This window comes from Gouania willdenowi, chromosome 3, assembly GCF_900634775.1.
Source record: "Gouania willdenowi chromosome 3, fGouWil2.1, whole genome shotgun sequence".
Lineage (NCBI taxonomy): Eukaryota > Metazoa > Chordata > Actinopteri > Blenniiformes > Gobiesocidae > Gouania > Gouania willdenowi.
In genome coordinates this window covers 38,375,970-38,402,180 of record NC_041046.1, presented here as the reverse complement: position 1 = coordinate 38,402,180, position 26,211 = coordinate 38,375,970, and the positions used below count along the sequence as shown (strand labels likewise).

The 26,211-nt window shown below is 37.7% G+C and overlaps 1 protein-coding gene across 1 annotated transcript in view; it reads left to right on the top strand.

Moving 5' to 3' along the window:
- Positions 1-25,601, top strand: part of LOC114461228 (mothers against decapentaplegic homolog 6-like) — a 33,005-nt gene extending 7,404 nt beyond the window's left edge. Inside the window, exons 2-4 of the mRNA XM_028443153.1 lie at positions 110-163; positions 548-625; positions 24,704-25,601. Of these exons, the coding sequence (XP_028298954.1) occupies positions 110-163; positions 548-625; positions 24,704-25,323 (752 nt within the window). The 3' untranslated portion in view covers positions 25,324-25,601. The remainder of the gene's footprint in view (positions 1-109; positions 164-547; positions 626-24,703) is intronic.
- The last annotated feature ends 610 nt before the right edge of the window (positions 25,602-26,211 follow it).

Below are 26,211 nucleotides of genomic sequence, written 5' to 3'. Positions count from 1 at the left end.
GATATTGGTATTGACCAATACCCAAGACGGCAAGATTGATATCGTATTGGACCCTATCGACTATATTAACACTGCTTTTGTTCTGATCCATTTTTCCTTGTATCTGCAGATTCACCTCCCCCTCCGTACTCCCTGTCCCATTCAGATGAACAGAAGCCACTGGGTGAGTTCCAGTAGGAACCAGTAAATAACTCACCGACTGTAGCATCCCATTGTTGTTATTTAGCATAGAAACACAACTTCACTCCTAAAGGGTGATACTGTCAGACCAGTTTTAATCTTCTGCAGTCTTTTTTACAGGTCTAAGCAAGCAGTCTCTCTATAGACACTAATCTATTGCAGCATCTTTATGATAACACGTCCACATATACCAAACAAAAAAACATCTGCTGCATTGTAACTATAACACAACCCCATAAAAGAAGTTAAAAAAAAACATGACTTTAGAGCTGTAATCAGCAGCAGTTGATTGTTTTTTAATCTTTTTTAAATAATTATGAAAAGTTTAAGCTCACCTTTTTGTGCTTTTTTTCCCCATGTTTATCAGACTGTACCCTGTCTTACACTGAAGCTGCGCCCCCTCTCCTTTCTGCTCCGCCTCACATTTTGCCAAGAGACTACACAGGTGAGCAACGACTATGATTACAAAACAGTGTAACTTAAAGATGACTTTCACCCTATAAAGGGATCGTCCACTGTTTTTACAAATGTGGCCTGAAAAATATTTGAAATGTTCTTATTAGTAGATCTATGCTTAACAAAACACATTATTTTGCACCATATTCGTTTGATTAACTTTTAAAAATGGGACTACTTTAGCGTTTTAGAGCCTGCGTTGCGCCATCTTGAAATCACGTGATTGATGATGTCACACGGCCTCATCTGCCTGTAAACATCCCATTGTTTTCTATTGGAGTGAAGCATTCAGCCTGCTTATTAGGTCATTTAGCAGAATTTTAGATCAAAATGCCAATTTGTGCTGCTTTTGGTAGCTCTAAGTCAGTGGTTCTCAAACTTTATTTGCCTTAAATAACCCCTTTCTTTTATTTCTGAATCCAAGTACCCCAAGTTTGTCCGACTACAACATTTTGCTCAGAATACTGTAAAAAACAACTATAGGGCATAATGATGGAATGAATGAGTGATAACACACATTTAAAGAATGTCATTTTCTAAATAAGTGAAATGAAAGAGTAATTAGTGGCTCCTGAATATAATTATTCCTACAGTTCTCAACGTTTCCATCATCATTATTATGATTATCGTTTTTAACTAAAAATAAACCCCCTATTTTTTATGCTTTCATTTGTTAATTTTCTACTCTTCCTCTCTCAAATACCGCCTGTAGTGCCATCGCGTACCCCTAGGGGTACACATGCACCCATTTGAGAAACAATGCTCTAACTAATCAGGAAAAGTTAAAGATGTTGATGTAAACGTCTTTGGTTTACCGAAAGACGATAAAAACTGTTGTGATCTGAAAAATAATCTATGACCGCAGGGGGCGACAGTTCCCACTCAGCGTTTTGGTTGTAGGAAATGAAGCAGAGAAGAAGAGCTCTCCTAAGGGATCTTTACTCTCCCTTAAACAGCAGCTGATACTCTGTGTAGCTGAGGGTACTTTTCAAGCAGTCCCATTTTTAAAAGTTAATGAAACAAATATGGTGCAAAATAATGCGTTTGTTAAGCATAGATCTTCTAATTTTCTAATTTCAAATATTTTAGGTCACATTTGTAAAAACAGTGGATAATCACTTTAAAATTGAGATTTTTTTTCCTGCTTTAAAAGTTTACAAGCACAAGCAACACGTTTCCCCTCATACGTATCTTACCAAACACAGTTTACACTACAGAGTTAAAGATGTTTTCTGGTGTTTTTTTTTTTTTTTTAATGTTTTTCTTTTCTATGATTTTTCAATGGCTGCAATGACGACCAAAAAATGTAGCAAAATAAAGCGTCTATTGTTAAGAATGGCCTGGTGGGGGTCTGGGGTCTTGCTATCTTGATGCCGCAGCCTTTTCTGTCTCTCTTTCCACGCTTTCTCCACAGCAAAAATATTTCGCTGGGACGAAGCTGCAATAAGATCCTCGTGCATACTCCCAATCCCCTCTGCCTCTACCACCCATCCCCCTCTTTCCCTCTTTCTTCCCTCAAATCCCTTCATTCCTCTCTGCAATTGAGCAGTGGAAAGAGGCTGGCACTGTGGGGGCGGGGGAGCAGAGCTGCTCTGATGAGGTGGAGGTGTAGAGTTTTGTGTGCGTGTGGATATGTGGAAAGGAGGAGGAGGAGGTTTGGTGGCGGTGGTGGTGTTGGTTGGGGGGCGCTGAGGGCTGCGTTTAGACAGGAAACAGCCCCCTCTACATGATGAAACTGGAGCTTTATTTGTTTACGTGCTGGGGTCGGGTGTAGAGGTCCATGTAGCTTTAGAAGAAACCCACAAACGTTCTTGATGGAGCCTCCCATGGCTCACTTGTGGACTGTGTTGAAAGGTGAACGGGCACCTATAGAGCCTGGTTAGCGTCGTCATGACGTGCTGATCCCCTCTCAAGTACCGGCCACAGGTTCTGAGAAGTTCATAAGAACCACTATTCTTTGAGCGAGGTGAATTCATTTGTGAATGATTAAATGTTGAATGATTTCAAACTTTCACACTTGTGTTCGTCGGTGAAGTTTTACGAGACTGACGTTAGTCGAATAAGTGGATTGCTGGAAAATACCTTTAAACAGCCAGTTTCTCTGAGCAATACAGTCTTAAAGGGATCCTCCACTGTTTTTTTTTTACAAATGTGGCCCAAAATCTTTGAAATGTTCTTATTAGAAGATCTATGCCTAAAAAATGCACTATTTTTACACTATATTTGTCTTATTAACTTTTAAAAATGGGACAACTGTCCTGTTTTCAAACCTGTATTGTACCATCTTGAAATCACATAATTGATGATGTCACACACACCCTTTTGCCTGTAAACACCCCATTTTCTATTGGAGGAAAGTATTCAGTTGGCTTTTTAGATCATTTAGCAGCTTTTTAGATCATTTAGCAGCTTTTTAAGATCATTTAGTTGCTTTTTCGGTCAAAATGACAATTTGTGCTGGTCTAAATAATCAGGAAAAGTTCAAGATGTCAGTAAATGCTGAACCATTTTGGAAAATAGTCTAATTGCAATTTTTTCCCTCATTATTGCGATTTAATATGCAAACACAAGCAATCAATCTGTTTCATAATAAACAAGATTTATTTTAAACTTTAAATAAATATGAAATCCGAATTTTAAAGCACAAATTACAACAATAAAGCAAACAAATCTGTGGATTTACCTCTTCAACATATCTAACTAACTTCACGTTTCATGAAACATGTAAACATGTGGACTGCACTTCTTAAACACTCTCTGAACTTAACAGGACAGTACAAGACAGGACAAGAAAAAAATTAAATAAATAATATTTTCAGCCTTTGCGATTTATGATATCGCGATAATATCGCAAATGCAATTAATCGTTCAGCCTCAATGTCAATGTAAATCTCTTGTTTACCGAAAAAGGATAAAAACACTTGTGACCCAAAAAATGATCTATAATCGCATGGGCCGACAGTTCCAACTCTGCAGTTTGGTAGTAGACAATGAAGCAGAGAAGAAGAGCTCTCCTAAGGCTGAAGTTTACAGGTAAGCGTTTTGACCGAAAAAGCTGCTAAATGATCTAAAAAGCAGGCTGAATTTTTTACTCCAGTAGAAAACAATGGGATGTTTACAGGCAAATGGGCCGTGTGACATCATCAATAACGTGATTTCAAGATGGCGGAACACGTTTTAAAACGGTAAAGTTGTCCCATTTTTAAAAGTTAATAAAACAAATATGGTGCAAAAGAATGCGTTTCGTTAGACATAGATCTTCTAATAAATCGAAGGTTTTAGGACACATTTGTAAAAACAGTGAATGATCCCTTTAAAGAACAAATCAATTTCAATTTGGCTTTTTTTAAAAAAAGGAAAATTGCCAATTCTTATACACAGTGTTTGATCATTTCTGTAACTCAATGATTCCCAGACTATAACTCCCAACACCAAGACAACTGTTCGGTTTTTCTCAGCACAGTGTTTGGCTCACATGGCAAAAAATTAAAGCTGCTGGAGACGTTTTTATTTTGAATCAGATAAAGTCATAATGTACAGTAGGTCTCATAGATCAATAAAAATAAATTATTTGCTCAGAAAAAAAATGTAAAAAGTTGAAATTGACGCTTGAAAGTTTGTTTTGATCTCACTACAACACTATATGTTTGACATTGTGGAGAAAGTTTCGCTCATTGTGGGATGTAGACTCGAGTATTGTAAAGTGATCCATAGAAGTGTTTTTACTTCCTTCTTACTGTGACTTCTTGTGTGTCTACTCCAGACAATGAGGACAGTGATTCACTTGAATGAAATGAAATCAACATTTTTATTTTAGTTACCGCCTCACTTTGCAAGACATTTATATCCGCGGCGCGAGATTCAGATGAACATCCAACTTTGTTTTTTGTCGCAACTTTTAGTTCGTGAAAACGCCAGAAATGTCATGGGAAGGAAATGAAAGAAAAAATACTTTGCAATACTATGCATCTGTCTAAGGGACTCCACATCCCACAATGCAATGTGTGAAACAGTGGCAATCAAAATAAACTTGCGAGCAGCAATTTCAACCTTCCACATATATAATTTTATTGATCTTTGAGGCCTACACTAATACTATGTACACAAGTACAAAATGGTATGAAATACAATTTATCTATTTTTTTTTTTTTTCAAAAAACTTGGGACATCAAGTAGTATGTTTATCAAACTGTCAAATTACATTTTTCAAAAAACGTTACCTTTCGCTCCTACAACAGATTCTGATTTTGTTAAATTCTTAACTTAAAAAAAAGGAGTAACCACAAACAAGGTCTGATGTGGTTCACTGACACCTAGTGACCTGGTGTTTAAGTGCTATGCACATGTTAGCGTATTTAAATAGTTATTACGGTAAAAAACATGATTAAAGAAATTGATTTGGAATTTTTTTGGATCAATATGATAATCGTGTGGTGAAATATCGTGATATATCACCCAGTCGATTTTTTCTTACACCCTTAGTAAATAGTCAAAAGGAAGCTCGATCCTGCAATGCATTTAGAAGAAAGAGAGGGTTTCTTTCTTTGTCTGTTCATTAGAAGAAATAGAAAATGCTCCGGTGGCCTGATTGTGTATGTGTGTGTGTGTGTGTGTGTGTGTGTGTGTGTGCGTGTGTGTGCGTGTGTGTGTGTGTGTGTGGTCTCATATCGCTCGCCCGCCCCACATCAGCAGAACTCTGGAGCCGAGCGCTGCAGCTCAGGCCAAGAGCATAAGTAGAAGCGAGAATCGGGTGAACAGTCGGCCAAGGGATCTGCATGGAGCTTCTGTAGTGAGGGCTGACATGTTTCAGGGGTCCTGTTAGGAGCATCAGACGCCCAAATAACAGGAAGTAACCTGAACATTAAAGCCTACTCCAGCATGCAGCAAATAAATGAATGTAGCATAAAAAAAAATGCTATAATGCTTTTTTAAGGACCTCTTTTGTGCAGGTAATCCTCTGGCGTATCCAAAGCCTCTGATGTTTTCTTTAAAACAAATTCATGTATTGAACATGTGCTCCGGTACTTTAGCATCTTTTTTATTTTCTTTACTCCCTCAAAAACTGTGTACCCTGGCTCTTAAAAGGGACAGCAGGGTGTGGTTCCTACATACCTTTCTTTGCCCAGAACTCTTTTATCAATCAGTCAGCCAAACGTTCACTTTAAACCACAGCAAACATCTTTGAAAAGGAAAATGTCTCAGGGAAGTTTAGCAGGATTATATTTGTTTGGATCATCCCAGTGTTACCCCGACAAAATGTGTCACTCACCTGCTTTATTGTCTGTGTGTGTGTGTGTGTCTGTGTGTGTGTGCGTGTGTGAGACAGGCAGAGAGACGACGAGAAGGAATTTCAGTCTGATAAGATGGTCTCCGTTCACTCACATAGGGGTTCTATCGTGACAAATACACACACAAACACACACAGACACGGAAACTTTTGTGCTCCTAAAATCTGCATGTTCTGTTTGGCAAACTTTGATTTCTCTCTGTATTTTCCCTCTATATTTTTCTTTGCATTATTCCTTTTTGGACCATTTCTCTAGTTGTTTCCATTACCCTTGGAAATGCGCAAAATCTGAATAATGCAATAAAAACTGATAATGCAAAATTTCGCTAAAAAGTTTTAACGCTTCAATGAGGAGGAATTTCAGACGTTTCGATATTGAAACGTGTCACAAACGCACTACGGAAACACTTTTCCCGAAAAAACACGTCCCGGAAAGTGACGTACATGGTCACCAACAGAACAGGAGACCGTAACATTTCTTAGCATTTTACTTAGAAAATATTACTGCCACATTAGACGTGAAACAACAAAGGAACACAGAGTGTTATAAGGAGGTTTGGAGCTTACGTCTTCCTGTGGAGAAGTCTTGCGGGATGAGATTTCACGGGAGTTACGACGCCCCTGCCCAAAACTTTCAATGGAAACACGTTCAAAGCGCAATTATACCGGTACTTTGTCGACATTTAGAAATATCGCTTTTATTTTGCGAAACTCTGTAATGGAAACACAGCTTCTGATTGTTGACATTTGCTTTAGAAGGGACTTTACCAGTAACATGCTAAGAAGAGTAGGCATTTAATCAGCACAGATGGTAGATTGGTATTTAATGACACACACTCAAATCATTGTATAATAGTCTGATAAGCATCCAAATGATTAAATAATGCAATGCCATAAGTTTGTTCACCTTAACATAACAAAACGTCTTTATTGTGATTTGAATACCAAACATGAGCAGTTCAGTGACTAGCCTTGCTCCGCCGTGAAGCTAGCATACAATTTGTGATCCAATGGATGTTGTTTTCTCTCTACTGTCAGAAACAGCTTATGTCGATCTTCAGAGCTAAGCTGTCCTCAGTAATTTACGTATATGTATCAGGTCTTTAAAGGTCTGTTCTTCTTTCCCTACTAAAACCCAAACCTGTTCAGACGTTGAATGAATCCCAACCTTTAAGTAAAAATCAAGATGTCTTGGCCGTGTCAAAGCAACATCATCAACATTCATTTATTTATGTGTTTGTTTGTCTGTTTGCAGGATTACATTAAAAGTTATTAATGGATTTTGACAATTTTTTAACCAAAGATAGACCATACACTTCTGAATTTTAAGATTCAGTTAAATTTCACAGGGGATTCGGATCAATATACTGATTCTGAATCAATATACTGATCCCCATTATTGGCAACATTCCTAAAATTCATATCTCGGTTATAATTGGCCAATGTTTATAGACTTTATATCAATTAAATCCGGTTGGTTCCTCTATTTCCCCACCAAGTTTCATCTAGATCGCTTTAGGATTGCACATTTAATGTATGATTATTAATGGGGAAATAATTTATTTCAAAACTTTTAAAGTGTGAATGATCATAGCACCATGATCAGAATCACTGATCCGGAGATCTGCCAATATCTGGAGCTTGGTAGAAGTTTGCACTGTATTATCATTGTTTTTTATAAATGTAACTTATGCCTGTTTCAAATGATTCAAGTATTTCTCAACCTTGTATAAAGACACTATTGATAAGTTTTGTTTTGCTATACATATGTTAGAAACAATCATTTACAAGAAAAGCCCAGGATGATCAAGACACTGTTTGAGATGTTCCATTAATGATGTTATGGGGTCGTGTTTATGAGTTTGAGACTATACAAAGGGTTTGTTTGTTGAGTTTGCTAAATACATAATCTTAGCCTCGTCTCTAGAGGCCAGTATCTGAACTGGTGGCAGGATGTTGTTTTCACTTACCTGGCTGTGTTACCAGTGGTAGAAAAGTCAGCCAGTGCTGCTACAGCGATACTTAAGTTCTGCTAAAGAAAACTTTGGCTTTACAGTGACGTGTCATGAAATATCAAAGATTAGAGAATAAATGCCTTTAGGCAGAGTTTTGTATTTTTTGGCATCTGTCTAATCCATTTTTCCACTTTTGTTTCCTGGAGTGTTATGGGTGTTACAGTCTGATGGTGAAACTATCCACGGCGGTATAACCGTTAGTTTACTTTTTGTAAAATTATGCTTTTTCTCATGTTGCCAAGTTAACGCGATATGATATTTGACATGTGTGACATTGCTGCAGTTGCCAAACATTTGCTCACCTTGTTGTGATTAGGCCATGGCTTTTTTTTTAACATGTGGAAACAAGTAAAGCAATGATACTTAGTGGACATTAATGGCCTGGATGCACTGAAGTAAGACAGAAGGACTGCTCCCACTCAGCCTTGGGTAATCATATTTTGGTGGCTTGTTTGCTTAAGCAAAGCAAGGTATCAACCAAACATCCTGCATCAAAGCTCCGTCTGCCCTCGCTGCAGCTTTAACCCCATGAATTGGCCCTTTGACTGATGTGGCACAGCCCAGGAATGTTGGGAAATTGGGAAGGTAAGGAGGGAGCGGGGTCTCCGATTGAAAGAAGTAGGAGGGGGACAGGAGGGTCCGAGTCAGGAGAGTGACATATGATACATGTTTGAACATATCGCTGTTAATGCTAGAGAACCGCAGCGCTGAGCCTACATTCTTGGAGGTTTGGAAGGGAGACTCCATCAGGGGTTTTTCCTGTTCACAGAGTGTGAAGCTTTCCAGGTCAGCAAAGGTTGGACCACATTTTGTAAATCATCTGCTGCTGAGAGTGTTTCGCACTCAAGTAAAAGCTCAGACTCTTAACAGCGTGAAAACTAAGTGGAAAACTGATTTCTTAAGTGTGTCAGCTCGCTGGGATGTATAAATAGAAGAAGAAAACTTGGACTCTGTTGGTTCTTCAGGTGACCTGGAGCTGCTGCCTGTTTGCTGGCACGCGCACACCATTCACTCTTATGCCTCACTGAGACACATTAGACTATGGAATTCAACATTAAGTGCCGGGCCATTAACCGTTTGCCATTTCCTCAAATATTTTCCACCGCTGCTTTCTCACTGCGCAGCCAAAAAAGCAGCTCACAGATCTTTCATGTCGCTTTTTTTTTTTTTTTACCAGCAAAGTCCTTAACGTAGATTTCTTTCAACTTTTAGGTTGGAATGCCAACACTTTGACACTGTTTGTACAGACCCGCAAGAGCTTAGACATTTCATTCATTTACTATAAATTTGTAACACAAACACAGCAAAATGTGCAATAAAATGTGTTTTTTTCAAACAGAGCATAGCAATGCATATGTTGAATTTAATAATATACAGTATACAATGACTAGACTTATGTGATCCTTTGTAGTATGTGTTCAGGTAGTTTTAAAGTTTATTGTAACCCCTGATAATACCACCAGATCACACATAAACAAGTTATTTTATATAATACACCTGCAAATAAACAGCCATTTAAAAGGTGCAAGATGAAGATTGGGAGATGTAACCTCTATTTAAGGTTGGCTCATGACCTTTAAATTGTTGACTGGATTGTCTTTGTTGTACATTATATGCAGTTTATTCACAAAAGCAATCAGTCCCCAATCAGTGGACCATCAGGCCGCAAAGAAAGAATAAAGGAAAAAAAAAGTATTTTATTTGCGCATGTTTCTTTGTATTTTTTTTCTCTATTATTTCAACATCAATGCACAATTGCACGTCTTTGCTGCATTTGATGCTTTTCTGCGCACGCATACAGCGTGAGCCACTGGCTGGGCGATATATCGAAACTCAAGATATATCGACTTTTCCATTTTGGCGACGTAGAAAATCACATTATTGCCTACATTGTATAAACATTATTTATAGCTTATTTTGTTTTAAAAATAATAATAAAAATGTTTTAGGAGACTCTGCTTTTGCTACTTCCCAGAACAGCATGAGAAGCTACTGTAGATGGATTTCTGAGTGCGTCCTAACCCAAGCCACACTATAGAACTCACTCACACATGCTGTCTTTTTATAGGAGAAAAATCCCAAAGTGTTACATTTTGTGCAACTGTTTGTCAATTATTGAGATTTATATCATATATCGCTATTTTGAGAAAAAATATTGAGATATGAGTTTTGGTCCATATCGCTCAGCCCTAATATTAGAACATTTGTCTTGTGACTCTTATCAATCTGCTGCATAAGTGCACAGCAAACATCTATCCATCCATTTTCCAACTCATGCAAACACGGGCAGAACATGCAAATATTAGCAGAATAATCTGTTAGCATATTGCTAATTAATAAACACAGAGTTTCTACTGTAAATGAATAGCCATCGGGTATAGAGGATTATCTGACCTAATTGTTACATTTTCTCGTTGATAGTTGGCATAGTTTGAGACTTCCTTAGTTGTCCCATTAGAGTTTTTATAATACTTGTGTTTATGAACACCAGATGATGTGAGTGTGGATTAAGACGGGACGGTGTGGCACTTGTGGGCGGGGCATTTACCTGAATGCTGCTGATTGTGCTTTAGTTTTGTAGTGTGTTACATGTTGTTTTTCTCTGTTTGTTATTTAACAGCTAAAATCTCAGCAGATAGACCTCAGGGAGCTCCTTTGTAAGGGTTGGTCCTCCAAGCATGCATTTAATACTGGTTACGGGTTTGTTAAAAAGAACTGTTTATTTGTTTTCTCGTCTTTTATCATCAAGCTAGCTTCATTAGTTTGTTTTTTGTTTTATGTGTCAGTGTGTACGACGTGAATAAAGCAGATTAAATTGTGTTTATCGAGACATTTAAACCCTAAAAAAACCCAAATCTGTCGACTTTCTACTTCATGCTATGCTACAGTTACAGCAATGTCCTCCAAAAGCAGATTTGTCAGTCTTCATTTAATTACCGTTCCTTTTATATGATCTTGGGGGATAAAGCGGAGTTGCCTCGCTTAACACTCTTTTCGTCTATTTTTCCTCCTCCAACTTCCCTCTGTCTGTCTTTGCAGCTAATGTTCTTTCTCGCTCTGTTTCGCTCCGTGCTGTTAGGCAATCACAATTTAAAATAAGGTTTAAATTACAGGACTGGTTGTGGCTTTCCGTTGTTCCTTCAGAGTTTTCGCCAGCTCGCAATTTGGCTTTTAATGGAAACCTGCCCATGCTGCTGAACCTAAAGATTCTTTGCAGATGTCGACACACAATGACTCCACAAAAAGTTTGGAAACTGTCGCCTGCGTTTTTGAGCCGCGAGTGCGACACCTTATCGTGACCACGGCAGTCACTTCAATTATGTTAGAGTGGGTTTAGCTTTGAGTCAGTGTAAAACATGGAACAACTGGAGAATCGTCAGGATCTGAATATCTTTGTTAGTTTGAGTTGTTTTAAAGTAAATTAGAACATGGATGAATGGATACGTGGGTTTTAAACCACGCTTTCCCACCAACTGTGTCCACACTTTGCACGTAATGTTTTCTCCCTCTGTTTTCTTGTGTCCGCTCCTGAGTGTGTGAGTTATGCGTTCTGATTGTGCATTGTGTTTTCACTCTACACTCGTTTGCTCCTCCAAACTGCTGCTTCACATTTAGTCATTTATCATTACAAAAGGATGAAAAAAAAAAAGGTTCCAACATGCTGTGTGTAATGAGCAAACGAACGTCTTCCACCGATACACGTGTCTAATTATGTTGTGAAGAGTGAAGGCCGTATAGTCAGGACCACGTGAGGCTCAATGAGAGACTTGTCAACTTGACCCCTGTGACTGGCTGAGCGGGAGGGGGGAGGAAGTGTTGAGGAAAAGGGCCTGTCCAGGAATGCGTTGGGAGGGGAGACTTGTCAACCAACCGAGCCGGAGCTGCTGCTCTGTGTCTGCTTCTTTTCTCCCGGCGCAGACTTAAATCATCGCTGTTGAGCCGAGATGCTCCCGAGCCGCCTTGTCTGCTTGGAAATATCTCAATCAGATTTCTGACGTCTCTGTGGGTGAAAACAGGGCTTGTTGCGTCTGTGTGCGCTGCAGGCCGGACAGATAACATGAAAAGTGTTGCATGGAGCCTGTGTTAGGTCTGCTCTTCATGTGTTCGGACACTTTAGAAAACCGTGTTCTCGGGTGTTGTGTTTTGTATTTAAAGCTCATCCACAACGGACACATGTACAATCTAAACTAGGCCCTTCATATGTAAAAGCTGTTGAGAATTCAATGGGTTTAATCCCCAGCTATACCGCTTAGGTCAAACTAATTTTAGTTCAAGGGCCAAATATGAAGTAAAAAGCACAAATTTAAACAATATCCTGAATGTTAAGAAATTGGTTAAAATTCCTTGACTTTCCAGCTAATTTCCTGGATATTTGCAACTTAATTTGCCAGAATTCTGAGGGATAATTTGCGAGAATTTTCCAGGTTTTGGAAAATAATTGTGATTTGGTATTACTGTAAATAATGTAGTTCTGCAACCTCCATTGTATTTTATCTACAACTTATGATAATTTACAAAAAGTCCTGTTTTTGTTATATTTTTTTTTTTAAACAAAATCTTCCTGTGGGTCGGACTAGATGCTCTGGCCAGACTTGGCCGTCGGGCCTTGAGTTTGACAGGTGGATGAAGTGTCCACTGAAGCCCAAGATACCATCCAACCTCTTGTATGACAGTTTTGTTTCATTGTTAGTTGATGTGACATAAGTACCGGTAGTTTTCTCGTCTTTTCTTATCACCTGATATCGCTTTTTATATTGTGGGAATGGAGTGCATCAGGATGGCTGAAGAAAGAAATTCCTATATTTTCTCCTTAAAGCAAAACATAAGTAGAGCCTCTGATTTTCTGGTTTAAAACTTTGCAAATTTTGTTTCAGTTTACCTATTTCTGCGTCAAATTACACTTTTCTGTATTGTTTTCATTTCATCATCTTTCCCACTTACGATGACTTTCCCAGTTATTTAATAGACTAAAGTTGTACCAAAAATGCAAAATAGGGTTAATAGAGTCAACTACTGTTATACATTTTAAATTTATATGCTTCAGATGACTGACGAAAACTGAGGGTTGTACGAAAATAACACAAGATTATGTCGCGTTTGCTACACTTTCGACCCTCTGCTGCATATAAAAAACATGGAAATATGTGATATGGTCCCAAAACATTGTGTAAAAAATGAACTGCCGCCAACCAGCGAATCACCCTCATGTTTTGCATGAAACCCCGCACAGCTGTGTGATTGTAAATGCTTCTGCTGTGACGTGTCACCAGGTAAACTCATCACCAGTTGTACCAATACACCAACAGCTGAACCCGTCTCTGTACCAGTGCCTTTTCAGATTTCAAATGCAGTCATAATAATCTGAACCGTTTGTTCCTCACTAGATGCTCTGCATTCATTTACAGTCACATGATCACTAGACGAACCGTCACACACAGCGCAGGATTTGGAACAAGATTATAAGTGAAATTGGACAAATGTGTCCGTTTGCTGCACTTGCTACATTAAATCACCTGTTTTCAGGTGAAAATTTTGTGTATAAATGTGTGATGTTATCCCAAAACATTCATGTAAGATATTTCTGTGTCATGTTGGGTCCAGATTTTAAAGAAAGAAAGATTGATGTAAATTTTTCCATTTTAGAACATGAATTTGCATTTCCTTTACATTTCCCGTGATCGTGTTAAATCAGAGGCTCGACATGAGACCATATTTAAGGTTGTCAGTGACAACATAAACTCAGCGGTTGATATAGAAGATGATGAGAAACTGGTCTATGATGCCGACGTCACACACCAGGAGCCGTCTCACTTTACTGCAGAAAATAAAAGTGCAGGAAACCAATTCATCTTTGGTGTTCGCAAACGGCATCCAAACATATCTTTTGGGGGAATTTTACAGAAGCTTTCAGAAATTTGTGCAACTTGGAGGCAAAACTTCTCTAGTTTCATTCCGCTTTATCACAACATTGAGTTTACAATGGAAAATGAGGGAGAGGGGAGGTTTGTGTGTGTGTGTAGGAATGTGTGTGCGTGTGCGAGAGCCCTGTTGTGCTGGACTGTAAAGGCCGTGTCTGGCGATAAGGCGGCTTGCTGATGGCAGAGATAGTCGAGACGCCAGCTTAAATGTGGCCTGCTGGATTGAAGTTTCCCTGTAATGATAGTAGTCTCAAACATAGAATATACCAACTACAGCCAGGCAGGGGTGTTTCTTTTCCTTTTACTCATCTCTACTCTTTCTACTTGTGAAAAAAGACGAGTGTAGGTTTTACGGGGAAGTATGGAGAAGACGAAGCATCTCAGAGGCGACCAATGAAGAGCAGGAGGCGAATCGTATCTTCTTCTCTCATCCCTCTGTCCACTGCTACACCCTCCCTCCCCCTTTTTCTCCAAAACCCACCCACTTCTTTCAGCACAGTGGAAGAGTCTAATAACTGGAGGGGAATCTAATCCTTGGCAATGGATGAAAGACGAGGGTCGCCCTCCCTCCCTCCCGCTCTTTCTCACAGTCTCTTTCTCTCTTCATTTTTTCCGTGGATGCTGGTTATGCTTGGCAGAATCTCTCTCTCTCTCTCTCTCTCTCTCTCTCTCTCTCTCTCTCTCTCTCTCCTGCTCCCTTCATTTTTCTTTTTTGTCAACCTCTCTTTTAACGTTGTTTTCCTTGACAAACTTTCTATCATTGCGTGCAGGCGTTGGGTCTTGGTAAAGGAAGCTGCTCAGACTGGACTTAGAAAGGAAAGGATGATTATTTATACCAGAGATGAAAAGCTTATTTCTCCATCAAATACATTTCTTCCTATAGACGCATTGAAAATAATACAAGCAGCAGCAGCAGCAGCTCTCGTTGCTCCATGTGAAGGTAATCTGGCACCTTTAAACATGACAAATTAACAAACAGCACCAAAGCGTGTTAAATGTGCACAAAAGTGGACATCTGTTTCAAAGTGTTGGAAGGATCTTTTATTCCAGACTCACTAGAGAGAGGATAATTGAACATATTTCCTCACAACAACAAAAAAACCCAAAGATTATTGTTTTCAGACTTTGATTTCTTTGCTACGCTACGTTTTAAACTAGTCTATTATGAAAAAAAAACAGCAACATTTAAATCCTTCAACCGTTGGATTAGCATTACTTACCTATGAGCATCTAACTCACAAACAGGTCAAAAACCCACCTTTTATACCTGTCGCTTGCACAAAGAATAGGATTCAAATCCACCAAGGCACAATTGGTGTCTAAGGTTGTGGAATTTGCATGTTCTCGCATTAAATGCACTCCAGTTTTCTCCTACAGTCCAATGCATGCATGTTTAGGTTCTACCTGTGATGGACAGATTAATGGACTCTAATCAAGGTGTCAGATAGGTTATTTATTACACACAAAAATAAAAGGACCAAAGGGATTGTTTTCATAGTATTGGCTGTATTTATTCAGATAAATACAGCAAGATGCTCTTTAAATCAGTTTGGCATTTTATATGATTTTTTTTATTGTTCATTTGGTAACAGTTTTAGATCAATGTCGACTCTTGATTCACAGAAAGTTCAACTTAGAAACAACTCAGAGAAAATGTTAGCAAAGGAATATTATTATTGCTATTGTTTATACTGTATATACGTAAAAAAAAATTGGTTAAAGTCACTATGATAAAATATTAGTGATTGATTAAAGTAATAAGGCGACTTCTAAAATGTTTCCACATGTGCAGCATTGATTTATATTGTTTACCTGTTGTTTAGAGAGACAGATACCTGCTTGGGACAGATCGCAATAAATACAAATAAAAGAAATCATAAACAAAGCGATAACCAATATGACACAAATTCAAATGCATTTAGTGAAACAATAAATCCAACAATGAAACCAGTTTGGGAAACACAAGGTTCTGCTAAAAATGACTGTTATCTGCTTCCCTTTTATCAGTGTGGCTGTTAGTTCTCCATCACACTCAGTCAACAAGCCTTGTTTTTCATTTTCTCTTAGATGCTGTCAAAACTACAACAGGTCTCATACCCTTTATTATCCCCGCCACAAAATGGAAGGGGGATATAGGTTTACGCTCCGTCCGTCGGAGTTAAAAGGGACAGCTTTTCTCAGAAACTATTTAAGATAGGATAACCACATTTGGTGTGTGGCTTCAGGGTTTGAATACCTTGATGGAGTTTGAAAATGAGAAGCGCGCGATATTTTTTTTCCAGAGTTATTGCCCTTCTTTTGTTTTTTTTTTTACTCTGAGAGGTTTTCTCAGAAACTATTTAAGATAGGATAACCAAATTTGGTGTGTGGCTTCAAGGTATCAATACCTTGATGGAGTTCGAAAATGAGAAGTGCGCAGTTGTTTTTTTTCCAGAATTATTGCCCTTGTTCTGTTTTTCTTTACTTTGTTTGAGGTATCTTTATAGGGCGCAGCTTTTCTTAGAAACCGTTTAAGATAGATAGTAATTTTATTTTCTGATGTGATAAATATTTCTTATGTATACATCTAAGTTCTTAGATTTAGGACATTTAGGAAAGGATTGTGAGTTATAATGAGAACCAATCTGGCGGGGGATGTTGATGACTGTCTTTTTGTTGGGAATAATATAAGTTTTGATGTGGCTATCAGAAGACAGTGTTGCTAATATGAATGATGATTGCTCAGAAGCAAACTTTCCAAACTGTTTTCAATAGAAAACGTTAACTTTAGATATACCAAAAGATTATCAGAGGGGGTTTGTTCGTACCCGGATTCAGAATTTTACCGTTTTCAAAGATTAAACTGAAATGTGTGTCCTAGTATTGCTTTTTTTTTTTTGTTGTGTTTTCACGTGTTGTTATGTATATCTAAAATGAGAATTTGCATCTCAAATTGGACTTCCTTTATAAATGACTTTAAAGAGTAAAAAAAGGAGAGAAAATACTTTTGAAGTCTGAAACATTTTCAGAAAGTAAGGGATGAACAAGGGCAGACGACAAATGTTTACTTTGGGTGATGCCCCCTTTAGCTTTAGCATTAGGTAATATAAGCCCTGTGATGATGTAGCCTCATAATACACACTTTTATATCCCTCAGTGTATTATCAGATCGGCTGCAAGAAAAGGGGGAAACGGAGGAAACAAAAGAGGAAAGATGAGCGGTGGTGTCTGCGTTTGTAGTTTGAGCCAGTTTGTCCGCAGCCGGCAGGAAAGAGATAGATTACCTCTGAACTTGGTTTAAAAAACAAACCTAAAAGAAGTTGTACATTATTGTAATGCTTTCAGAGTATTTCAAAATGTGGTTTTTCACTCATGGTGGCATGGTGCCACCTTTGCTCAGGACGGAGCTGTGAAGTGTAGGAGCATTTTTGACGAGATTGGCACTAAGAGACAGTGATTTTGAAATGAAATAACAAAGGCTACTTATCTAATTGGTAAACAGAGCTGTTAAATGGTGGTTGGCTTAAATGCTTGCAGGACGTGGTAATTGTTACCAGGCTTCACGTACAGATGGAGGCCTACACACAAACCAACACGTCTTTACACACACACACACGCGCGCGCACACACAGCTTTTCAACTTCCTCCGCTTGAACATAAACATACTGATAACCTCCTGTCTTTAAAAATTCCATTGAAGGAGTTGGTTTCCCTCCTTCCTCTTTGTTCTCGTAGGAGCGGTACCTTTAGCTGGATGATAGCCAGCAGGAGAGTTATGATGCTAACGGTGTCGGACGTTTAACATGTCGCGCTGTCAAACACCATGACTTATATCGTCACGGCACAAGAGTTTGTAAACCTTTGTTGCTATTGCTTTGTTTGTCTTTTACATTGATTATTTATTTATTACCTTTGCTAATTCTTATATATACAATATATATATATATATATATATATATATATATATATATATATATATACACTACTGGTCAAAAGTTTTAGAACATCACATTTTTTCCATTTTTTTACTGAAATGATTCAGTTTATTTTGTCATCATTGCACTCTGAAATGAAAGCATAGAACAAATAAGCAATTTGAGTTGAAAAAGAAATGATCATTCAACCTTCGTTGCTGCAGAACAGCTTTAAATTGTTAACCCACTTCATGTTCGCTTGTATAATTCTGAAATATACATTATTTTTCAGTTTTGGGTAACCAAACTTTTTTTTTAACCTCTGGCTGTTCAGTTCATACCTTTGTACCATTTCAAGATATTCATTGGACTTCATTTGCAATAAATAACTGGAAAAATGAGGGTGTTCAAAAACTTTTGGCTTGTAGTGTATATATATATCATCTTCTGAAAGTCATTAGAGACTTTTTGACTTTTTTGATAGATAGATAGATAGATATAGATAGATAGATAGATATAGATAGATATAGATAGATAGATAGATAGATAGATAGACCATGTTTTAATATTTTAGGTGATAATGTCAAAGATTTCACTCTGTCTGAGTAGATATGCAGCTGAGAAATTTTAACTATTTACAAGCTCCATCTGCTTCATCCTGTTGACATGAGAGAAATAACAATAGATGAAAATACCTTTTTTTCTGTGTTTTTCTCCCGTTCATGTTTTTCAAGATGTTTCACCATTTTTAGCTGTAGCAACATGAAATTTGTTTCCTCTTCTTCTTCTTCTTCTTTGCATGGACACTCATCCAGAGAATATGCACAAAACGCTATGTCTGACAGCTGATTCGTTACATGCACTGATAGTGTGATCATCAATCACATTGTCTGGATGTGTTCATAGTTAGATTCCAGATGATCTGAGGTGTTTACATGCAATAAAAAAAAAAATCCAGTTGCGACTGAACTGACTAAGCCATTTATTGTGTTTTCTCAAGCTGCATGTAAACCCACTGTGGGTCAAAGATGCTGCTTTTTTTGTTTTTACCTGTGCTCTGACTTCTATCCTGAATGCATGAAACATGAAACCAGATTTAATAGGTTGACATTAACGTGAAAAAAAAAAAAAATCTTGAAAAGTTGCACTTTCATGTCTTTGTTAGGATCCCTGGACATGTTTGTGTCGCATTATTACAGGGAAGAGCATGTAAAAGACTATGTGCACGCGTGTAGTAGTGTGTGTGTGTGTGCGTGCGTGTGTGTGTGAGAGAGAGAGAGAGTCAGATAGAGATAGAGTAGGGGAATGAGAGGGATCCTGGGAGCTGAGAGCAGCCTGCTCTCTTATTGGAGAGCAGTAAAAAGTCCAGACCGCAGGAGTTGCCAGCCTGGAATTCACTAATGACACACGTGGGCCTCAGATGAGAAGTGCAATTTTGTGTGTGAGTGTGTGCATGTTAGCTGTGTGAATGTGTGTGTGCATTTGTAACGCCCTATCTCATCTTTTTTTCTATGTGTGTGTGTGTGTGCGCTTTGTGTACAAACACTAACACACATTTTCTTCTACATTTCCCAACTAAACCCCCCTCTGTCCCCCCAAAACAAAAATGGCTGCTGTGCAAACATTAGACACCTTAGTCCTGGTTCCACCCAAACTCAGCCAGTTTGTTTGATTCTTTTCTTTATTATTTTGTCTCAAACTTGTCCAACATGTCCCACAAAAGAATCAACAAAACAAAACATTGAATACATATGTTCTAATCGCTATACAATGAAAAACAAACAAGAAAACAATTTAACACAAGTTGTACATACAGTATGTGTCCTTCAGTTTGACCCTCCGTAGTATCAGTGACCAACTCTCAGCATAAAGTAGTCAACTCATGTCCATGTGACCACATACGGTGAATAATATTGTAACAGATACATAGAATAATAGGCCATTGATCTCCTTACTTGGTATGCACGCATGAATCAATTGGAATTAGTTTGTATTGTTTTTTTTAAAAATCACTGACTTTAGATTATAATGAAGTTTGTTCCATAATTTTATGCCACAAACAGAAGTGCACAAGGTGTGTGGACTTTTTGATGAATAAAGTTAAGTTCTACCGTTAAATTGTAACCATTGTTTCTTGTTTTGAACAGTTTTTGTAGATTATTTGGTAGTTCGTAAGCACAGTTTTGTGAACCATTTTAAAAGAAACTAAATCAAAAAATGTTAAGGGTTGTGATTTAAAAAAAGGGGATTAGTGTGATCTCTATCACCCAATGATTAATGATCCTTATGATATTTTTTTGTAATGAGCAGATCTTTTGTATTTGATTTATATGTATTTAATACCCCAATAAGATATTGTGGGTATGGCAGGATCATTGAGCAGTAAAGTGTATGTAAAGCTTTTTCAGTCGTAAATGCTTTGTTTTATTTATTATTTCTATACTCCTTGACATTTTTTAACACAAATATCTCATGTATGGTTTAAATCAAAGCTTGTTGTCAATCCAAAACAACCAAAAACTGGGTTTCATAAACCCATGTTAATGGGAGAAGAGTTCCCCACCATTTCGGACACTGGTAAATGAGGAGGGTTTTTTTTTTTTTTGCTGGTAAATGAAAGGAATGAGGCCACCAGCACATGGGTCTTTAAATCCTCTGTGTCAATAGAGTCTCTGGAGCAAAATAATGGCATCACTCTGTGTGGGAGTTAATGTGAGCTGATAGCACGAGAGCTGGAGGGGGGTTAGGGGGGTCAGGGGTTCATGGGCTTGTGCTAGGTTGACAGAGAGCTGAACGCTTCCCACCCCCACCTCCGAATCCCCTCTGCTGCTCTGAACCTCCTCCTCTTTAACCACAAACCTGGAGCAGAGGTGCTGGACGGTGACGGTGAGGGATATCAGAAGAGGAAGCACAGCCATTTGCGCTGACAGTTTTTAGCCACATGGACAAATTAGAGGGAAAATGGATCATTTCTGTGGTTGTGTCTTGATCCTGTGCAACCCATTTTCTGCATGTTGTGTTTATATTATTAAACAAGTATCATTATAAGATTGATTTTGTGAGAAATCTGCAAAATAAGCAAATGCACACCCCTATTAGCTGTGGTTCTCAACTGATTTGTCCAAAGTAAACATGCAACCGGTGGCACACGGACCACATGCGACATTTGTCAAAATTTGTACAGACGGCAAAAACAGACAGACAAAATTATTCTTAAAACACACAAAAATGACAGAAAACCCCCAAAATTATTCTAAAAACACAAAAAACTACAGAAAAATCACATGATTCTAAAAACACACAAAAATGACAGAAAAACCCCAAAATGATTCTAAAAACACAAAAAACTACAGAAAAACCTCAACATGATTCTAAAAACACAAAAAACTAGAGAAAAACCTCAACATGATTCTAAAAACACACAAAAATGACAGAAAAACCCCCAAATGATTCTAAAAACACACAAAGAAGACAGAAAAACCTTGAAATGATTCTAAAAACATACAACAACCGAAAGAAATTTCACAAAAAACACAGACAACAAAGATACAACATGAATAACAAAGACACTGAATATATCAGAAAAATACACAAAATTGTATAAATGTTTCCAAAATGACCACAAATATAGACAAAATAACTACATTTCTTGATAACCAGCACAACATGATGAATTATTTCTTCTTTAAATCCAGAATTTCTAAACTAATTCTAATGAAGAGTGAATTTCAAACATTAATACATTTCAAAGACTCATAAATTCTTGGTTGAAAAAATATGAAAAATATTCTATAAATCTAACTATGGTATGCTAACTGCACCTTATTTCACTTCCAGCAGTAATCCAACATGATAATATTTGCCGTCTTTGTTTTTACTGGTAAAGTGAAGTTATGATTCGATGTGAAAGTTAGAGATGAAGATAAAACCTTTGTTGTCTTTGTTGGTTTGCTTTGTTGTTCTTTGTGCACATCCATCTACTGTATGTGTGTTCATCACCCTGTGACAGGATGCTGGGATCAGTCACATTCTCCTTGAACAGGATCATTGATTTTAAGAAGATGACTTGGTCAAAGGGTTTTAGAGAAGGCGTTATGCCTTTTAAATGTGATGAGTAATGAACCTAAACTGAGCTGAAGGGTCTGGAAGCAAATCATATGGTGCAATGCAGGGTTTAATGTACGTACTTCATTGCTCATGTTGTGATTGTAGCTAATGTAGCAGATGTTGCTTTGGAAGTTAAAGCAGCAAATGTAGCAATGACTGATTACTGAACGTGTAGTTACTGTTCTAGACGTTGTAAATCCCTGCAACTCCAATGAATGTTGGAAATGTTGCAAATAATACAGAATTGTAACATCACATTGCACTCTAAACTCATAATAGTCGACTCTTCCCTACCCCCTCCATTGTCCTACCCTGAATCCCTCTTCCCTGTTCCTTTAACACTGCACTCTCTTTTTATATTCTCCCTTTAATGAAGTGATTCTTACCATTCCATAGGGAGGGCTGGTGATGGACATATTTATGCAATAAAAAAATTTAATTGCAATGATGTTGCAAATCTGTTAGATTCCTTACAAACAATTAAAAATATGTTTTTGGTTATTTTTGTGAATGTAGCAAACTATAGCAATATAGTAAATGTACCAAATGTATTTAATATAGTGTTCTAATTTTAAACATAAGGGCAAAAGCAGAAATGAAAAAACTAACTAAAAAAAAAAAAAAAAAAAGTGAGTCACGCTCAAGCTCAATATTTTTTTTGGCAAAGTAAAAAATAATAATAATAATAATTATTAAGAAGTTAAAATAATATTCATGTATCAAAAGTAAAGTTCAGTTGAAGTTAGTTTTTCTTTAAGGGAGAGGTTTTTTTGTTGTTGTTATGGGAACGAAAATGAAATCATTTGCTATTGTGGTGAGCTAACGTATTTCTTTTGTTATAAAGAATGTGTTTGCTTTGGTGTGAAGTCAAGTGGTGATCTTCAAGAAGACAAAAAAAAAAAAAACGATGTCTCTCTGGTTCTGTTTTCCCTGTGGCTGCATCTCACAGCTAAGAAAGCACTTTAACAACCCTAAAGCTGAACAGAAATAATGAATGAAACAATATTTATGTATGTCATTGTCAACCATGTACACCAAACAATCTTCTATACCCACTTATCTTGACTAACTGAGATCATCTCTCCCTTTGGAGCATCCAAATTGGGCCGCAGGAGAAAAAATGACAGAGAAAACATTAATCATTGTGCATTGTTTTCCTAGTGCTCATATTGCATGCTGGCAGTCATTTATGTTACACTGTTGAAAAAATATTTAAATTTTTCTCCAATTATTACACAATATTCCCCTTAATTAAATATAAATTGGTCACAAATCTAGGAAATTTAATATGAAAACCCTTGTTGCCACTGATAACTGTCACTTATCGTTCTGATATCGTCGGTTTCTTATATATTTTGCATTTCATGTATACGTAGAAGTGCAAACTAGTAAACAATATTATTGAAATTACTTGTTTTTCCCACATAGAATCTGTGGCCCTCTTGAGTTCAAACTGCTCTATATTTTGGCCCCTGAAGTAAAATGCGTTTGACACTCCTGCAATAAACAATGTGTCACCAGGGCTTGAACCTACAACCTTTTTGATCTGAGGCAACTGAGGCAGGATGATAAAGTCAATGTCACCAGAGAAATGTTTGTGTAGATTGGCTGTTGACCTCAGATGAGTCTAAAACCTTCACAATGAGTAGAGTTTTTTGTTGTTCTTACATGATGTTGCTCATACTGTATGTGTGGATGGATGGATGGATGAATGGTTGGATGGTTGGCTGGATGGATCCCTTCTCTAAAACACAACCCAATAATTTTGTCGATCCAATCGTTAGAACTAAAATGTTCTTAAAACAAATAAATAGCACAGAAGACAAGTACATGAAAAACATTAAAAATTACAGTCACAGAGTGTGATCTTATGACAGGTAAAACTATAAAAGTCACCAAATAGTCAAGAATAAATTTATTAAAACAAGAACATTGGGAAGTTTTTGTGACAAGGTGCTGTAAAAGAGCCCTAAACTCTCACATGTTGTTGAATTTCATTAAATTTGTGACAAATTCAGTGACACTCTACTAGAATAATGGTAAAGTTCTACTTCCAAATAAATATGTTGAAATGTTTTGTTGTTTTCTAAATAATTTTGCAATTGAAAATTGATTATTCATCGATTTTCAATAAATAATTTCCATGAAGATTTTCTTTATATATATGTATATATTGTTAAAATTTCCGAGCTTAAAACGACTATAGACCATAATAATGAAATGAATGAATGATAACACACATTTGTAAATGAGTGGAAAGTAACAGTATTTATTGCAGTGATTCCCAATTTTTTTGGGATTGTAACCCCATTTTGATGTCAACAATTTCTGGCAACCCCAAATACTTTTTTTCTAGAATTAGTTTTTGATCATGTTTGAGCTCAGATATATTAGTTTTACTATAATTTAGTTGAACTAGAAGTATAGAAATACAGTTGTTTAAAATTGTGTTTTTTTTTGTTTTTTTAAAAAGAAAAATATTGAAAACATTTAAAAAATCAATTTAAATTTTTCAGAAATGTCAGGCTACCCCATTTAAACCCCAGGCGACTCCACATGGGGTCACGACCCCAAGGTTGAAAAACACTGATTTAGTGGCTCCTGCGGTCATCTCATGACACTTTATCTGTTATTTTCCACTCTCTCTCTCAAGTATCCCCTGTAGTGCCATTGCGTACCCCCATTTGAGAAACACTGATTTACACAATGATTCATGTTTTCTCGGGATGTTGAAAAAGGCCGAATTTGGCCCCCGGGCCTTGAGTTTGACACATCTGGTTTAAAGTGTTTAATGGCTCCCGTTGATGTTGTACAAACATTAATTTCCATTCTTTTTTCCTCTTTCAGACACTGGTACCTCCATCGGCTCCTCGACCTCCAGTGGCCATAGCTCCCACTGGTGCAGCGTCGCCTACTGGGAGCAGCGCACCCGCATCGGCCGCCTCTATCCCGCCTACGAACCGTCGCTCAGCATCTTCTACGACCTACCTCAGGGCACCGGCCTCTGCCTCAGCCAGCTCCAGGCCAACGCTTACCACAGTCGACGGGATGATGCGGCTCACCACGGACATCACAGCCACAGAGGAGCGGGAGCTAACAACAGCAGCGTACAACAGATACAGAGTAAAATTGGCTTCGGTATTGTACTGAGTCGTGAGCCAGACGGAGTTTGGGTGTACAACCGCAGCCAGCACCCGGTCTTTGTCCACTCGCCCACCCTGGACCTGCCCAGCGCCCGAGGCCTGAGTGTGAAGAGGGTAATGCCGGGCTTTTCCCTGAAGGTGTTTGACTACGAATGTTCCAGTTGGATGGCGGAACACGGCATCAAACCGGAAGGCCACGACGGACCCTGGGACCCCCACAGTGTTCGCATCAGTTTTGCTAAAGGATGGGGTCCCTGTTACTCCAGACAGTTCATCACTTCCTGTCCCTGTTGGCTGGAAGTGCTCCTCAACAACCACAGATAGCACACGGACACTCAGACACCCACAAGCTGTCTGACCACACTATCCGAATTGTAATCTACCTAGATTTAATATAAGATTTATATATTATATAAAATATATTATACATGTAAATACATGAGTCCTTTTTACAATGCAATTATTTATGTATAGTATACTGTGTAAATGGACGAAATAAGAAAAAGGAACAAGAATATGCACTTTTGACTCTACATTATGCTTCGCAGCGTCAAACTTGGGTAACGTTTCATGATTTGCATTTTCTTTAAAAAAATTAAAAAAGCCACACATTTGATGTCAATAAAGCATTTGTAATAAATGAAGAAGGTCTCGAGTGCTTTAAAATGGGTTTATTAGCTTTAAAGTGTAGAATACATGACTGGCTTGTTAGAGGTTGTATCTCTGTCTGAAGTTTGCAGTTTACAAGCACTTTATGTTGGTTTTGTCTTTCATTCTTCATATTTTCAAAGTCCTTTTAAAAAAAAATTCAAGTCACTTTCCCTTTTTTTTACTTTTACCTCCCCTCATTTATTCATTTACTAATTTCATAGATACGTTTATCACACGTTTCTACTGCCAAAAGCCTTCGTGTCAAACTGAACTTTTTCCTGGAGGCTCTTGTATGTAGGATTTACTAGTATCTGCTGGTGAGGATGTAGATTGCAACCAAGGGAATACTGCTCTGCTCACATTTCGGTTTCAAGATCTACAACAGCTGTCAAAGGCTTCCTCCTGGGCCTGGATAGACCATGTTAGACATGTTGACCCCATGTGCCCAATCTGGCACTCCATTTCCTTTTAATGCAACCCACAACATCTGAAAAGGGTTAAACAAATAGCTCCTTTTAACTTTTTATACTCAAGTGCAAAGGTAAATGTTTGTAGTCATAC